The sequence below is a fragment of the Monodon monoceros genome, unplaced genomic scaffold (assembly GCF_005190385.1).
Source record: "Monodon monoceros isolate NGI ecotype Baffin Bay Population unplaced genomic scaffold, NGI_Narwhal_1 Super_Scaffold_19, whole genome shotgun sequence".
Lineage (NCBI taxonomy): Eukaryota > Metazoa > Chordata > Mammalia > Artiodactyla > Monodontidae > Monodon > Monodon monoceros.
The window spans coordinates 62,721,986-62,739,169 of record NW_021703775.1 but is presented as its reverse complement, the minus strand read 5'-3'; the positions used below and the strand labels follow the sequence as shown (position 1 = coordinate 62,739,169).

The following is a 17,184-nucleotide window of genomic DNA, read 5'->3' as shown; positions in this document are numbered from 1 at the left end:
CTCCCTGTCACTCTCCTCTCTTTGGTGATTCCAGTTACACATTTATTAGGCCTCTTGAAGTTGTTTCACAACTCACTGAAGCTCTGTTCCTTTTTCCCCCCATTTTCCCCCTGTATTTAAAAAAATATTATTTTTCTTTACAACTTTATTGGAGTATAAGTGCTTTACAATGGTGTGTTAGTTTCTGCTTTATAACAAAGTGAATCAGTTATACATATACATATGTTCCCATATCTCTTCCCTCTTGGGTCTCCCTCCCTTCCACCTTCCCTATCCCACCCCTCTAGGTGGTCACAAAGCACCGAGCTGATCTCCCTGTGCTATGCGGCTGCTTCCCACTAGCATTTGGTAGTGTATATATGTCCATGCCACTCTCTCGCTTTGTCACAGCTTACCCTTCCCCCTGCCCATATCCTCAAGTCCATTCTCTAGTAGGTCTGTGTCTTTATTCCTGTCTTACCCCTAGGTTCTTCATGACATTTTTTTTCTTAGATTCAATACATATGTGTTAGCGTACAGTATTTGTCTTTCTCTTTCTGACTTATTTCACTCTGTATGACAGCCTCTAGGTCCATCCACCTCATTACAAGCAGCTCAATTTCGTTTCTTTTTATGGCTGAGTAATATTGCATTGTATATATGTGCCACATCTTCTTTATCCATTCATCCGATGATGGACACTTAGGTTGTTTCCATCTCCTGGCTATTGTAAATAGAGCTGCAATGAACATTTTGGTACATGACTCTTTTTGAATTATGGTTTTCTCAGGGTATATGCCCAGTAGTGGGATTGCTGGGTCATATGGTAGTTCTATTTGTAGTTTTTTAAGGAACCTCCATACTGTTCTCCATAGTGGCTGTACCAATTCACATTCCCACCAGCAGTGCAAGAGTGTTCCCTTTTCTCCACACCCTCCTCAGCATTTATTGTTTCTAGATTTTTTGATGATGGCCATTCTGACTGGTGTGAGATGATATCTCATTGTAGTTTTGATTTGCATTTCTCTAATGATTAATGATGTTGAGTATTCTTTCATGTGTTTGTTGGCAATCTGTATATCTTCTTTGGAGAAATGTCTATTTAGGTCTTCTGCCCATTTTTGGATTGGGTTGTTTGCTTTTTGTTATTGAGCTGCATGAGCTGCTTATAAATTTTGGAGATGAATCCTTTGTCAGTTGCTTCACTTGCAAATATTTTCTCCCATTCTGAGGGTTGTCTTTTGGTCTTCTTTATGGTTTCCTTTGCTGCGCAAAAGCTTTGAAGTTTCATTAGGTCCCATTTGTTTATTTTTGTTTTTATTTCCATTTCTCTAGGAGGTGGGTCAAAAAGGATCTTGCTCTGATTTATGTCATACAGTATTCTGCCTGTGTTTTCCTCTAAGAGTTTGATAGTTTCTGGCCTTACATTTAGGTCTTTAATCCATGTGTTAGGGAGTGATCTAATCTCATACTTTTACATGTACCTGTCCAGTTTTCCCAGCACCACTTATTGAAGAGGCTGTCCTTTCTGAACTGTACATTCCTGCCTCCTTTATCAAAGATAAGGTGATCATATGTGCGTGGGTTTATCTCTGGGCTTTCTGTCCTGTTCCATTGATATATTTTTCTTTTTTTTGTGCCAGTACCATACTGTCTTGATTACTGTAGCTTTGTAGTATAGTCTGAAGTCAGGGAGCCTGATTCCTCCAGCTCCGTTTTCCGTTCTCAAGATTGCTTTGGCTATTCGGGGTCTTCTGTGTTTCCAGACAAATTGTGCAATTTTTTGTTCTAGTTCTGTGGAAAATGCCAGCGGTAGTTTGATAGGGATTGCATTGAATCTGTAGATTGCTTTGGGTAGTAGAGTCATTTTCACAATGTTGATTCTTCCAATCCAAGAACATGGTATATCTCTCCATCTATTTGTATCATCTTAAATTTCTTTCATCAGTGTCTTATAATTTTCTGCATACAGGTCTTTTGTCTCCTTAGGTAGGTTTATTCCTAGATATTTTATTCTTTTTGTTGCAGTGATAAATGGGAGTGTTTTCTGGATTTCACTCTCAGATTTTTCATCATTAGTGTATAGGAATGCCAGAGATTTCTGTGCATTAATTTTGTATCCTGCTACTTTACCAAATTCATTGATTAGCTCTAGTAGTTTTCTGGTAGCATCTTTAGGATTCTCTATGTATAGTATCATGTCATCTGCAAAGAGTGACAGCTTTACTTCTTCTTTTCCAATTAGGATTCCTTTTATTTCCTTTTCTTCTCTGATTGCTGTGGCTAAAACTTCCAAAACTATGTTGAATAAGAGTGGTGAGAGGGGGCAACCTTGTCTTGTTCCTGATCTTAGTGGAAATGCTTTCAGTTTTTCACCACTGAAGACGATGTTGGCTGTGGGTTTGTCGTATATGGCCTTTATTATGTTGAGGAAAGTTCCCTCTATGCCTCCTTTCTGCAGGGTTTTTATCATAAATGGGTGTTGAATTTTGTCAAAAGCTTTCTCTGCATCTATTGAGCTGATCATATGGTTTTTCTCCTTCAATTTGTTAATATGGTGTATCACACTGATTGATTTGCATATATTGAAGAATCCTTGCATTCCTGGAATAAACCCCACTTGATCATGTTGTATGATCCTTTTAATGTGCTGTTGGATTCTGTTTGCTAGTATTTTGTTGAGGATTTTTGCATCTATGTTCATCAGTGATATTGGCCTGTAGTTTTCTTTCTTTGTGACATCCTTGTCTGATTTCGCTGTCAGGGTGATACCAGGGTGATGGAGGCCTCGTAGAATGAGTTTGGGAGTGTTCCTCCCTCTGCTATATTTTGGAAGAGTTTGAGACTGATAGATGTTAGTTCTTCTCTAAATGTTTGATAGAATTCGCCTCTGAAGCCATCTGGTCCTGGGCTTTTGTTTGTTGGAAGATTTTTAATCACAGTTTCAATTTCTGTGCTTGTGATTGGTCTGTTCATATTTTCTATTTCTTCCTGATTCAGTCTTGGCAGGTTGTGCCTTTCTAAGAATTTGTCCATTTCTTCCAGGTTGTCCATTTTATCGGCATAGAGTTGCTTGTAGTAATCTCTCATGAACTTTTGTATTTCTGCAGTGTCAGTTGTTACTTCTCCTTTTTCATTTCTAATTCTATTGATTTGAGTCTTCTCCCTTTTTTTCTTGATGAGTCTGGCTAATGGTTTATCAACTTTGTTTATCTTCTCAAAGAACCAGCTTTTAGTTTTATTGATCTTTGCTGTCGTTTCCTTCATTTCTTTTTCATTTATTTCTGATCTGATTTTTATGATTTCTTTCCTTCTGCTGACTTTGGGGTTTTTTTTGTTCTTCTTTCTCTAATTGCTTTAGGTGCAAGGTTAGGTTGTTTATTCAAGATGTTTCCTGTTTCTCAAGGTAGGATTGTATTGCTATAAACTTCCCTCTTAGAACTGCTTTTGCTGAATCCCATAAGTTTTGGGTCGTCGTGTCTCCATTGTCATTTGTTTCTAGGTATTTTTTTATTTCCTCTTTGATTTCTTCAGTGATCACTTCGTTATTAAGTAATGTATTGTTTAGCCTCCGTGTGTTTGTATTTTTTACAGATCTTTTCCTGTAATTGATATCTAGTCTCATAGCATTGTGGTCGGAAAAGATACTTGATACAATTTCAATTTTTAAAAATTTACCGAGGCTTGATTTGTGACCCAAGATATGATCTATCCTGGAGAGTGTTCCATGAGCACTTGAGAAAAATGTGTAATCTGTTGTTTTTGGATGGAATGTCCTATAAATACAAATTAAGTCCATCTTGTTTAATGTATCATTTAAAGCTTGTGTTTCCTTATTTATTTTCATTTTGGATGATCTGTCCATTGGTGAAAATGGGGTGTTAAAGTCCCCTACCATGAATGTGTTCCGTCGATTTCCCCTTTTATGGCTGTTAGTATTTGCCTTATGTATTGAGGTGCTCCTATGTTGGGGGCATAAATATTTACAATTGTTATAACTTCTTCTTGGATCAATCCCATGATCATTATGTAGTGTCCTTCTTTGTCTCTTCTAGTAGTCTTTATTTTAAAGTCTATTTTGTCTGATATGAATATTGCTACTCCAGCTTTCTTTTGGTTTCCATTTGCATGTAATACCTTTTTCCATCCCCTTACTTTCAGTCTGTATGTGTCTCTAGGTCTGAAGTGGGTCTCTTGTAGACAAGCATATATATCGGTCTTGTTTTTGTATCCATTCAGCCAATCTGTGTCTTTTGGTGGGAGCATTTAGTCATTTACATTTAAGGTAATTATCGATATGTATGTTCCTATTCCCATTTTCTTAATTGTTTTGGGTTCGTTATTGTAGGTCTTTTCCTTCTCTTGTGTTTCTTGCCTAGAGAAGTTCCTTTAGGATTTGTTGTAAAGCTGGTTTGGTGGTGCTGAACTTCTCTCAGCTTTTGCTTGTCTGTAAAGGTTTTAATTTCTCCATCAAATCTGAATGAGATCATTGCTGGGTACAGTAATCTTGGTTGTAGGTTTTTCTCCTTCATCACTTTATATGTCCTGCCAGTCCCTTCTGGCTTGCAAAATTTCTGCTGAAAGATTAGCTGTTAACCTTATGGGGATTCCCTTGTGTGTTGTTTGTTGTTTTTCCCTTGCTGCTTTTAGTATGTTCTCTTTGTATTTAATTTTTGACAGTTTGATTAATATGTCTTGGCATATTTCTCCTTGGATTTATCCTGTATGGGACTCTTTGTGCTTCCTGGACTTAATTAACTATTTCCTTTCCCATATTACGGAAGTTTTCAACTATAATCTCTTCAAATATTTTCTCAGTCCCTTTCTTTTTCTCTTCTTCTTCTGGATCCCCTGTAATTTGAATGTTGGTGCGTTTAATGTTGTCCCAGAGGTCTCTGAGACTGTCCTCAGTTCTTTTCATTCTTTTTTCTTTGTTCTGCTCTGCAGTAATTATTTCCACTATTTTATCTTCCAGGTCACTTATCCGTTCTTCTGCCTCAGTTATTCTGCTATTGATCCCATCTAGAGTATTTTTAATTTCGTTTATTGTGTTGTTCATCATTGCTTGTTTCATCTTTAGTTCTTCTATGTCCTTGTTAAGTGTTTCTTGCATTTTGTCTATTTCCAAGATTTTGGATCATCTTTACTATCATTATTCTGAATTCTTTTTCAGGTAGACTGCCTATTTCCTCCTCATTTGTTAGGTCTGGTGGGTTTTTATCTTGCTCCTTCATCTGCTGTGTATTTTTCTGTCTTCTCATTTTGCTTATCCTACTGTGTTTGGGGTCTCCTTTTTGCAGCCTGCAGGTTCGTAGTTCCCGTTGTTTTTGGTGTCTGTCCCCAGAGGCTAAGGTTGGTTCAGTGGGTTGTGTAGACTTCCTGGTGGAGGGAACTGGTGCCTGTGCTCTGGTGGATGAGGCTGGATCTTGTCTTTCTGGTGGGCAGGTCCACGTCTGGTGGTGTGTTTTGGGGTGTCTGTGGACTTACTATGATTTTAGGCAGCCTCTCTGCTAATGTGTGGGGTTGTGTTCCTGTCTTGCTAGTTCTTTGGCATAGGGTGTCCAGCACTGTAGTTTGCTGGTTGTTGAGTGAAGCTCGGTGCTGGTGTTGAGATGGAGATCTCTGGGAGATTTTCGCTGTTTAATATTATGTGGAGCTGGGAGGTCTTTTGTGGAGCAGTGTCTTGAAGTCGGCTCTCCCACCTCAGAGGCACAGCACTGACTCCTGGCTGCAGCACCAAGAGCCTTTAATCCACACGTCTGAGAATAAAAGGGAGAGAAAGAAAGAAAGGAAGGAAGGAAAGGAGGGAGGGAGGGAGGGAAAGAAAAGATAAAATAAAATAAAGTAAGATAAAATAAAGTTATTAAAATAAAGAATAATTATTAAGAAAAAAAATTTTTTTAAGAAAAAAACGCACGGATAGGACCCTCGGACAAATGGTGGAAGCAAAGCTATACAGACAAAATCTCACACAGAAGCATGCACATACACAAAAAGAGGAAAAGGGGAAAAAATCATAAATCTTGCTCTCAGTCCACCTCCTTAATTTGGGATGATTCGTTGTCTATTCATGTATTCCACAGATGCAGGGTATATCGAGTTGATTGTGGAGCTTTAATCCGCTGCTCCTGAGGCTGCTGGGAGAGATTTCCCTTTCTCTCCTTTGTTCGCACAGCTCCCGGGGCTCAGTTTTGGATAGGGCCCTGCCTCTGCGTGTAGGTCGCCGGAGGGCGTCTGTTCTTCGCTCGAACAGGACGGAGTTAAAAGAGCAGCTGCTTCGGGGGCTCTGGCTCACTCAGGCCAGGGGGAGGGAGGGGCACGGAGGGCGGGGCGAGCCTGCGGCGGCGTATCATTGCACCAGCCCGAGGCGCGCCGTGCGTTCTCCCGGGGAAGGTGTCCCTGAATTCTGGGACCCTGGCAGTGGCGGGTTGCACAGCCTGCCTGGAAGGGAGGTGTGGATAGTGACCTGTGCTCACACACAGGCTTCTTGGTGGCGGCAGCAGCAGCCTTAGCGTCTCATGCCCGCCTCTGGGGTCCGTGCTTGGCTCACGCCCGTCTCTGGAGCTCCTTTAAGCAGCGCTTTTAAATCCCCTCTCCTCGTGCGCCAGGAAACAAAGAAGCAAGAAAAAGTCTCTTGCCTCTTCGGCAGGTCCAGACTTTTCCCAGCCGGCTAGCCGTGGTGCACTAACCCCCTGCTGGCTGTGTTCACGCCGCCAACCCCAGTCCTCTCCCTGCGCTCCGACGCTCCGACCGAAAACCGAGCCTCAGCTCCCATCCCCGCCCGACCAGGCGGGTGAGCAGACAATCCTCTCGGGCTGGTGAGTGACGCTCGGCACCGATCCTCTGTGTGGGAATCTCTCCGCTTTGCCTTCTGCACGCCTGCTGCTGGCTGTGCTCTCCTCCGCGGCTCCGAAGCTTTCCCCCTCCGCCAGCCGCAGTCTCCGCCCGCGAAGGGGCTTCCTAGTGTGTAGAAACCTTTCCTCCTTCACAGCTCCCTCCCACTGGTGCAGGTCCCGTCCCTATTCTTTTGTCTCTGTTTATTCTTTTGCCCTACCCATGTACGTGGGGGAGTTTCTTGCCTTTTGGGAGGTCTGAGGTCTTCTGCCAGCGTTCAGTAGGTGTTCTGTAGGAGTTGTTCCACGTGTAGATGTATTCCTGGTGTATTTGTGGGGAGGAAGGTGATCTCTGCGTCTTACTCTTCCGCCATCTTCCGCTCGTCCGCTCTAAAATTTTTGATAATTTATATTGTTCTATCTTCAAATTGACTTCACTATCTAATCTGCTGGAAGTTATATCTGGTTCTTTTCTATATATGTCCTTCTCTTTATTTAAAGTGTACAAGCTTTCTTCTAGTGTCTTGATGTTTTGTTTTTTGTTTGTTTGTTTGTTTTGGTCGCATCGCTCGGCCCGCGGGATCTTAGTTTCCGGACCAGGGATTGATCCCGTGCCCTGTGGAGTGGAAGCACGGAGCCTTAACCAGTGGACTGCCAGGGAAGTCCCTAGTGTCTTGAATATATTGATCTGTTTATGTAGATTTTTTTTTTCATTGTGGAATGTGTGTTACTGCTTTTTTTTTTTTGGCGGTACGCGGGCCTCTCACTGTTGTGGCCTCTCCCGTTGCGGAGCACAGGCCCCAGACGCGCAGGCTCAGCGGCCATGGCTCACGCGCCCAGCCGCTCCGCGGCATGTGGGATCCTCCCGGACTGGGGCACGAACCCGCATCCCCTGCATCAGCAGGCAGACTCTCAACCACTCCGCCACCAGGGAAGCCCCTGCTTTTTTAATTTGCCTAGAAAATTTCGTTGGTTGCTAGACAATGTGATTTTTACTTTTCTGGGTGGTGGATATTTTTGTATTCTAATAAATATTTTTTATTTCTTTCTGAGATGTAGTTATGTTACTTAAAAACAGAACATTACTTTTAGGACCAGCTTTTAATAAGCTTTATTAGGTGGGACCAGAGCAGCTGTTAATTTAGAGCAGAACTTACTGTGATGATGGAAATATTTTATAACCCTATACTATCTAGTGCAGTAGCTTTTAAGCATATAGAATGTGTCTGGTGAGACTAAGGAACTAGTGTTTTAATTTTACTGGACTTACTTTTAAGGAGGTACTGTATTGGAATAGAAGCACAGTAGCACATTTGAAAACAGGTCTGGGGTTAATTTGGCCCCACTGGTGAGGTTATACTCTTCTGATAATTCTGTTAGAAATTCACTAGGCATTGGGAATACTAAGTATTCCAGCCCTCATTTTAGAACCTGGGATTCATCCCCTTGCTACTTTTCTTTTTTTAATACTGATTTATTTTATTTATTTATTTATTGGCTGTGTTGGGTCTTAGTTGCGGCGTGCAGGATCTTTCTTTGCAGCACACGGGGTCTTCGTTGTGGCGTGCGGGCTTCTCTCTAGTTGTGCTGTGCAGGTTTTCTCTCTAGTTGTGGCTTGCGAGCTTCAGGGTGCGTGGACTCTGTGGCGCGGGAGCTCAGTAGTTGTGGTGCCCGGGCTTAGTTGCCCCGCGGCACGTGGGATCTTAATTCCCCGACCAGAGATTGAACCAGCGTTCCCTGCCTTGCAAGGTTTTTTTTTTTTTTTTTTTAATTTTTATTTATTTATATTTGGCTGCGTTGGGTATTCGCTGCTGCACACGGGCTTTCTCTAGTTGCGGTAAGTGGGGGCCACTCCTCGTTGCAGTGCGCGGGCTTCTCATTGTGGTGCCTTCTCTTGTTGCAGACCACGGGCTCTAGGCACGCTGGCTTCAGTAGTTGTGGTTTGCGGGCTGCAGAGCACAGCCTCAGCAGTTATGGCACATGGGCTCAGTTGCTCCGCGGCATTTGGGATCCTCCCAGACCAAGGCTCGAACCCGCGTCTCCCGCATTGGCAGGCGGATTCTTAACCACTGCGCCACCACGGAAGCCTGGAAGGTGGAGTCTTTACCAGTGGACCACCAGGGGAGTCCCCCCTTGCTACTTTTTTAAAGTATTTTCCTTGCCCTTTAGGTGGTTTCCTTGTATGTAACGCTTGTCAGTATGCATTGCAGATTAGAGGAGACCCTCTATAGATCACTGGGGCTCACTCTCTGTGCAGATCTCTCCTCGTTGGCACTGTGCCCTGTGAACTGCAGCCAAACCTGCATTTGTCTTCCTGGACTCCCATCTCTGTATCCTCACCTTGAGTGATGCCTGGGTTGTGCTGAGCTGTGGTCTGGGAAATTGCGGGAAATAAGCTGGTGCAATCATAGTACTTACTTCATTTGTTTCCACTCACCCAGGAATCACTGTCCTGCCTTCCTGATGCCCAGTATCTGAAAACTTTATTTCATATATTTTCCTAATTTTTAGTTATTTCAGGTAGGACAGTAATCTGGTCTTTGTTATTTCATTTTGGCCACAGGTGGAAATCCAAACCAGAACAATTTTAAGCAGTAAATTGAGCAAAAGCATTTTCAGTGATACCTTTTAGTGTTTGAATGGCATTTATTGAGATAACACTATATATATTCTTGTTTTATTTTTATTTAGTTAGGAGTCTTAGATAACAAAGTAATATAAAAATAAAGAATATAAATTCTTACCACCTAATGAACTATGATTGTGTGAATTTTTTATTACTTAAATATTTCCCCCTGACTTGTGTAACTCCTTTTGCCATTTGGGGTTACTTGCTTGTTTTTCTGAGAAAGTAAAATGTATTGTTGCATTATGTATCTATTACAGTAGTCCCCCTTTATCTGCAGGGGATACATTCCAGGACCCCCAGTTGATGCTTGAAACCACAGACAGTAGCGAACCCTGTATATACTATGTTTTTTCTCATCCATACATATCTATGATAAATATGATATATATGCTAATCTCTTACTGTGCCCACAGTAAGAGATCAACAAGAATAACTAATAATAAAATAGAACAATTACCTAATATGCTGTAATAAAAGTTAGGTAATGTGGTCTCTCTCTTTCAAAATAATCTTACTGTACTGTCTCACCGTCCTTCTTGTGATGATGAGAGATGATAAAATGCCTGCGTGATGAGATGAAGTGAGGTGAATGACATAGGCATTGGGAACATAGGCTTAGGTTACTTTTGACCTTCTAACAATACATCCAAAGGAGGAACAGAAGAGGGATCATCTGCTTTGGGTGATCCTGGGTTATCCAGCCATGACGACTGACATCCACGACTGAATGTCAGAGCAGACGATGACATGGTTGGGAATTCCAAGTGGGATGGATCCAGTGAGATTTCGTCATTATAGTCAGAACAGCAAGCAATTTAAAACCTATGAGTTATTTATTTCTGGAATTTTTCATTTAATATCCTCAGACTGCAAGTAACTGAAACCACAGAAAATGAAACCATGGATAAGGGGGAGCTGCTGTATTAACAGTGTTTAATTTTTTTTAATTTCACAAAAATAGAAATGGTCTAAAGGCAATCTGTAGTTTAGAAGAGGTTCTAGAAATTGAGATCACAGGGATATTTTCAGATATTCAAAGAAAGCTACAAAATAGGAAATAATACAAAAGATGCTGTTTTATCACTTGATCATTTCACCTTAACATTATAATAAAGCACTGGATCATAACTGTGTTAAGTTAGAAAAGTAAAAAGAGAGCCTGTATCAGTCATATCCATTTAGTGAAAAACATTCTTAATGTCAGAACAGTTCATCCAGCTTTTTGAGCTTCTTAATGGTTAAATAAGATCACTGTATGGTCATCATTTATTTCATGATTTATAATAGCATGCTATATTCAAAAGCATGAAAGAAAATATGATTTCAGAGTAGTAACTATCTATGGAAGTCTTTAGTATTCATTCTTAAAGTACTTGTAAAATATATCACTTTATCTAAGATTCCTAACCAAATAAAAACAACAAAACCAGAAACCTCTGTTACTTACATTTGTTCCTTTATACTCCTATTTGTAGAAAAAAATACACGTCTAATGTAATGCATTAGGAGGAGTCCTGAGCTTGAATTCCATATTGCCCTTTGCAGGTTGTATGAGTAACCTTGCTAATAAGGCTGTTTACCCTATTTTGAAAATAATATTCTTCCTTGGTTTGCATGTTGTGAGGACTGAAATTGATGTTACGTGGCAAACAGATTGAACTATGCCTACAGTAAAGCAAATGCTCTTGATAATGGTTTTCAAAACTGCCTCTAGAGGTAGTACTATTGTAATACATAATATTTCCTAGAGATTGGAATTTAAGTATCCTGGCCTAAGGAGAGTGATGAGTCCCTTTCGTTGATAATGAGAATTGAATGTCAGATTTTCCTTAACAACATTCCTTCCAGACCATTTACATTGCCTTTGTATTAGTGATAATAATCATCTTGTGTAAACGTCCCCAAGATATTTATTGCTTCCCTTCTTAACCATTTTGAAAAGCAATGTATTTTACAAAAAAATTTCTTACAGATACACCAAGTATCACTGCTAAACTAATTAATGAACAAAAAGATGACAAAGAAAAGAAAAACCATGAAGAGAAGGAAAAAGTTAAGGCAGAAAATGGATTTCAGGACAATTACAGTGTTGTTGTTGCTTCAGGTATGCTTGCTTGCTTTTTTTTTTTTTTTATGATCTTGATTTTGTTTGGGTTTCTGTAAAATGTAACAATTTATATTTATAGGAACTTCATGTAATAAAAAGTATTAATGCAAAAAACTGGCATAATGATGTTTTAATATTAAATACACAATTATTGCACCAGAAATCCATTACTTTTTGGCACTGGAATTATTAAACTTATTTTGAGCTTAGTATATTTTAATCAGATACTCAGCATGTGTAAATAGATATTTTGTTTCAGTTTGACAGCCTACTGGGAATTATACTCTTAAAAGTTCACTAAGTGTTAAGGAATTTTTCTGTAACCTCCTATTGATTGATTGATTGCTGCATCGGGTCTTAGTTGCGATGCGTGGGCTTCTCTCTAGTTGTAGCACGCGGGCTTAGTTGCCCCGTGGCATGTGGGATCTTACTTCCCCGACCAGGGATTGAACCTGCATCCCCTGCATTGGAAAGAGGATTCTCAACCACAGGACCACCAGGGAAGTCCCTGTAACCTCCTTTTTTTTAAAAAATGAAAAAGTATTCACTAGTTTTACTTATGATATTGTGCTTATTACATAAAATTAGAAAATAAAAATCATCAAAAGAAAATTGGTTGAAAAATGAGTTTTTACTGTTAGATGCAGGACGAAGAAAAAATGACCATGATAAGTGATAATTTTGGAGGATATTTTCTTTAACAAAATTCTTAGTTCAGAAGAGAAAGCTCAGCCTAGATTACCTTACTCCTCAAATAGCAGACCTATGTATTGGTTCAATCCATCCTATCTCAGAGAAAACTTAAGAACACAAGATTTTCTGTACATATTTGCACAAAATTACATTCTAGTACATGGATGGTCATCTACATGTATCTCAGAGAGTATAGGAGTTAATTTATACTTTCTTGGAAAATAGTTACACATGCAGCCAGTTATTCATGGAGTATAATACATGACAGGTAGAATCAAGAGAATAGATATTTAATGAGAAGAAATATTTCTATCTTATGGCGTTAGGAATGTGGCGCTTTAGTAATATATTGTAGAAATAACACTTTTACTTCATGAGTGTGTTGGCTATATAAAATCTTGGTGATTTTTTTTCTTTTAGGGCTGAAATCCCAATCTAAACGTGCTGTGTCATCTACACCACCTCGCCCACCATCCAGGAGAGGGAGGACAATGCCCGATAAAACAGGAAGTGCTTCCTCAGGAGCAGAGGCTGCCAACAGAATAATCACTGTCCCTGTGTTTCACCTGTTCCACAAACTCTTAGCTGGTAGTGTTCACAGTGATAACACATATAAGAAATTTTAGTAATCTTACAGGTGTACAAATCAGATGTGAAATCAGGTGCTACTGATGAGATAAATAATTTAGTGAGACTTTGTCCATATAGTTCCCTCCAAAAGAAGTGAGAACAAAAAGGGAGTAACCTATTTCGTACCCCTTTTAACACTATAATGTTTCATTTTTACACTTTACTTGCTTCCTAAATTTTCTTATCAATGTGCCATAAAATGATCAGTAAAATTAATGTTTTTGTGTGTTCATAACAAGTTATGTAGGATGCAGTATGAGGCTAATTTTAAAGAATTAGTTCTAGCTGTGGAATTCTTAGATGTAGCCCTGACAGTTAAGCTTCCTCTCTACCTAAACATATTCTTTGACCACTATACTTTCCGTTGGTCAAGGTGATAGCCATTTTATCTGCATTTTTGTGCTGTGTCATTATAATCAAATTGCCAACTAACTTTGACTGGATTTTACTTCTTAGCTTTACATTGTTGATTTAAAGCAGAGGTCAGTAAACTGTCGCAGGTGGACCGGATGCTTCTTTTTGTAAAAACATTTTTATAGGAATACAGCTATGCCCATTCAGTTATGTATTGTCCATAGCTGTTTTCATGCTACAGTAGAGTTAGTAGGTTGCAGCAGAGACCGTATGGCCTCCATAGCTTAAAATATTCTTTTTCTGGCCTTTTATGGAAAAGTTTTGCCAATCCCAGATTTATGGGAATGTTTCTTTTTTTTCTTTTCACTGTGGCTCTCAGAAGATGTTGGTGGGATTTGGTTAGCAACTGATTAAAACTTTGTATAGATATTTTTGTTCACATATGTCAGAAGTAAATTTGAGTTTTTGTAAACTTTCTGCGGGCAGTTTTTAAATTGCTTTGAAATTGGTGTCAGAATCAAACTCTTACCTGTAATTTAACTTAGTAAAAGCAGTAAATAATTGATTAAATTGAATCAAGTAAATGTCTCCCTCTTGGATTCCAGGTTTAACTTAGTTATATCATTTTTAGGCCAGCCGTTGCCAGCTGAAATGACGCTTGCCCAACTTTTAACTCTGCTATATGACCGAAAACTTCCTCAAGGTTACCGTTCAATAGATCTGACAGTTAAATTGGGTTCTAGAGTCATCACAGACCCAAGTCTGTCAAAAACAGATTCTTTTAAAAGACTGCACCCTGAGAAAGGTATGTATATGATATTTCTTTAAAATTGTAGTCTGTAATCTGAGCAGGCAGGGATTTCTATAGCTGATGACTTAATGTACATTTTTGTTACATCAACTTGAGATCCTTTTCTTTCTTTATGACTGAGTTATCTGTAAATATAGAAAATTGCCATTATTTCCATTGGAAATTAATGTTAATTCCTTGTGTAGCATCACTTATTTTATGGGCCCATATGCTTTAATTTCTGCTTTAATTTTTTTTTTCCTTTGGCCACACTGTGTGGCTTGCAGGATCTTAGTTCCCTGACCTGGGATCGATCCTGGGCCCTCAGCAGTGAAAGCATGGAGTCCTAACCACTGGACCACCAAGGAATTCCCTGATTTTTAAAAATATTATTTCTGTATGAGCCATGTGAATTGTTCATAATTTTATAATCAAAGTGAGAACCCCAATTTAGAATTTCCAATTTACTGATAATTTATATTGAGTGATATTTTGTGCTCATAAACATTTTTTACCTTAAACAAAAGTGGGATCATACATTTTCTTACCTTTTTATTTTTATATATTCAATTAAATATAAATGTGCATTTTATTGCCTATTTTTAATATGGATATAATAATTTATCTGTTTCACAATTGTTGAAGGAATCTGATTGTTTCTGATTTTTCACTACTATAAATGGTATTTAAGCAATGATTTTCATAGTGTGGATATGGTGTCATCTTATTTATTGTCAGTCTTTCTCATGATGAAAGATTCAATTATTAGCCTTTTGTACTCTTTAATAAATTGTAGTACGTTTTCTTTGCCCAGATTTTCAGCAGGATCATTTGTCTGTTTTAATGTTCGTAGGGTCTGGTTATGTGTGAACATAAACTTTTGGTTTTCCTCTGTGAGTGATTCGAAGTTAACCAATATAGTATAATTTTCAGTTTTCAGTAAGAAAAGTCTTTGTCATTATTCAGTTTTTCCTAATTGGATACTTTAGAGCATAACATGCACATACATTAATATTTTCTGGAGTCTCTGATGTTTTACTTATTTGCCCTAAAGGACAATACTTCTCAAACTTCAGTATGCTTGTAAAATCACCTAGAACATTATAAAAATGCAGATTCCTACACAGTCTAGGATGGGACCTGAGAGTCTACATTTCAGAAGCTCTCAGGCTGATACTGATGCTTACTAGTCCATGGACCATATACTTCGAGTAGTAAGACTGTAGGAAGCAACATCAGAAGTTATCTAAACGTGTTTGTAGCATCTAGCCTAAAATAGCTGTATCTGAATAACTTAAGATAATTATGCTGTTTTGTTTAGTAGAGAGATGACAACAATATTTCCTTTGTAAATGAAAAAGTATTATAAAAATAGATCCTCTCTTAGCTGTTATTTGCGATTATTCTTCTAGATCATGGTGATTTACTTGGTAGTTGTCCCGATGATGAGGCTCTCACTCCAAGTGATGAATGTATGGATGGGATACTGGATGAATCCTTACTTGAAACCTGTCCCATTCAGTCACCATTACAAGTTTTTGCAGGAATGGGTGGACTGGCTCTTATTGCAGAAAGACTACCCATGCTATATCCAGAAGTAATTCAACAGGTAAGATAAGATTCCTAATTAATTATATCATTCCATGGGAAAGACCATCTGTTTTCTGGTTTGTGTTTAAGTTAACATTTGGAAGTACCGTTTCCCTTAAAGTCTTTGAGTAGTGTATAAACCTTTCAAAGCTCAGCCTATATATGGAGCTTTGTAAGAATTAATTTGGTAAAGAAATGTTGAAGACCAGGCAGATTTGCCAGGGGCATCACACTGTAGCATTACTTTGATTTCATGGTCATCACACTGTAACATTTTTGTTCCTGTGCTTCCTAAGGTGTGATATTAATTATGGATATTACTGGAAATGGGAGAGTGAAATAGTAGTGTATACTTCTACCCAAATACACTATGTCTTTTGGCTTAACTTTTATTCCTTTTTAAGTGCCATTTCCATTTAAGTAGTTTTTAAAACATTAATTTAACCTCTTCCCCTGTTCATTGATGTTACTGTCACTGAGGTGTGTACTTTTGATGTTCTGTTATTAATGAGGGGGGAGTGTGATGCGTGGAGAGTTGTAAATACCAAGCTCTTTATTTCTGTTGATTGAGGTAGGGGAATTATTCTCTCTAATTTTATCTACTTGGGTGTGTGTGTGTGTGTGTGTGTGTGTGTGTGTGTGTGTGTGTGTGTATGCTTGCATTAGTTTCTTAGGGCCGCTGTGACAAAGTATCACAAACTGGGTGGCTTAAAACAACAGAAATTTAATTTTCTTACAGCTCAGGAGGCTGTAAGTCTGAAATCAAGGTGTCACCAGAGCCATGCTCACTGATGGCTCTAGGGGATTATCCGTCCTTGCCTCTTCTTAGCTTCTGGTTATTGCTGGCAGTTAATGGCATCCATTGGTCTGTAGCTGCATCACTCCAGTTTCTGCCTGCCTTTTCACTTGGCCATCTTCCTTTTGTGTATCTGTGTGTCTCTGTATCTCCCTTTCCTTATAACAACACTGTCATTGGATTTAGGGTCCACCCTAAGCCATTATGACCTCATCTCTTAATTGCTTACATCTGCAAAGACCCTATTTCCAAATAAGGTCACATTCACAGGTATTGGGGGTTAAGACCTGAGCATATCTTTGGGAGGATACAGTTCAATCCACAATAATACCTATTCAGTAAATGGTTATTACTTAACCTGCTATTCAAAGAGCTTATGCTATTTTTATTTTAAGATAATATAACCATGATATAAGATGACTGTCACAGAAAAATATGACTAAAATTTTATTTCTTCCTAGAAAATGTAATGATACAGCCAAAAGTTTGAAATGGAAAAAACTTCGACATTCTCAAGATTATTGTTGTTCAATGAAAATGACTTCCCTAATTCAGTATTCAGTATGCTTTATTATATTATATTGAGTGGAAATTGGGTGCTGCTGTAATAAATACCTAAAAGGTGGAAGTGGCTTTAGAATTGGGTAGTTGTCAGAGTGTGGAAGAATTTTGAGGAGCATGATGAAAAGAGGTCTAGATTGCCTTGAACAGATGACTAGTAGAACTATGGATGGAAAGCCTTTGCCCAGATGAAAGTGAGGGCCCAGATGAAAGTGAGGATCA

General features: G+C 38.9%; 1 protein-coding gene across 1 annotated transcript in view; it reads left to right on the top strand.

Moving 5' to 3' along the window:
- Nucleotides 1–17,184, top strand: part of BIRC6 (baculoviral IAP repeat containing 6) — a 268,208-nt gene that overhangs the window by 149,601 nt on the left and 101,423 nt on the right. Inside the window, 4 exon segments of the mRNA XM_029231389.1 lie at nucleotides 11,414–11,545; nucleotides 12,662–12,829; nucleotides 13,857–14,030; nucleotides 15,428–15,624. Coding sequence (XP_029087222.1) covers nucleotides 11,414–11,545; nucleotides 12,662–12,829; nucleotides 13,857–14,030; nucleotides 15,428–15,624 — 671 coding nt within the window.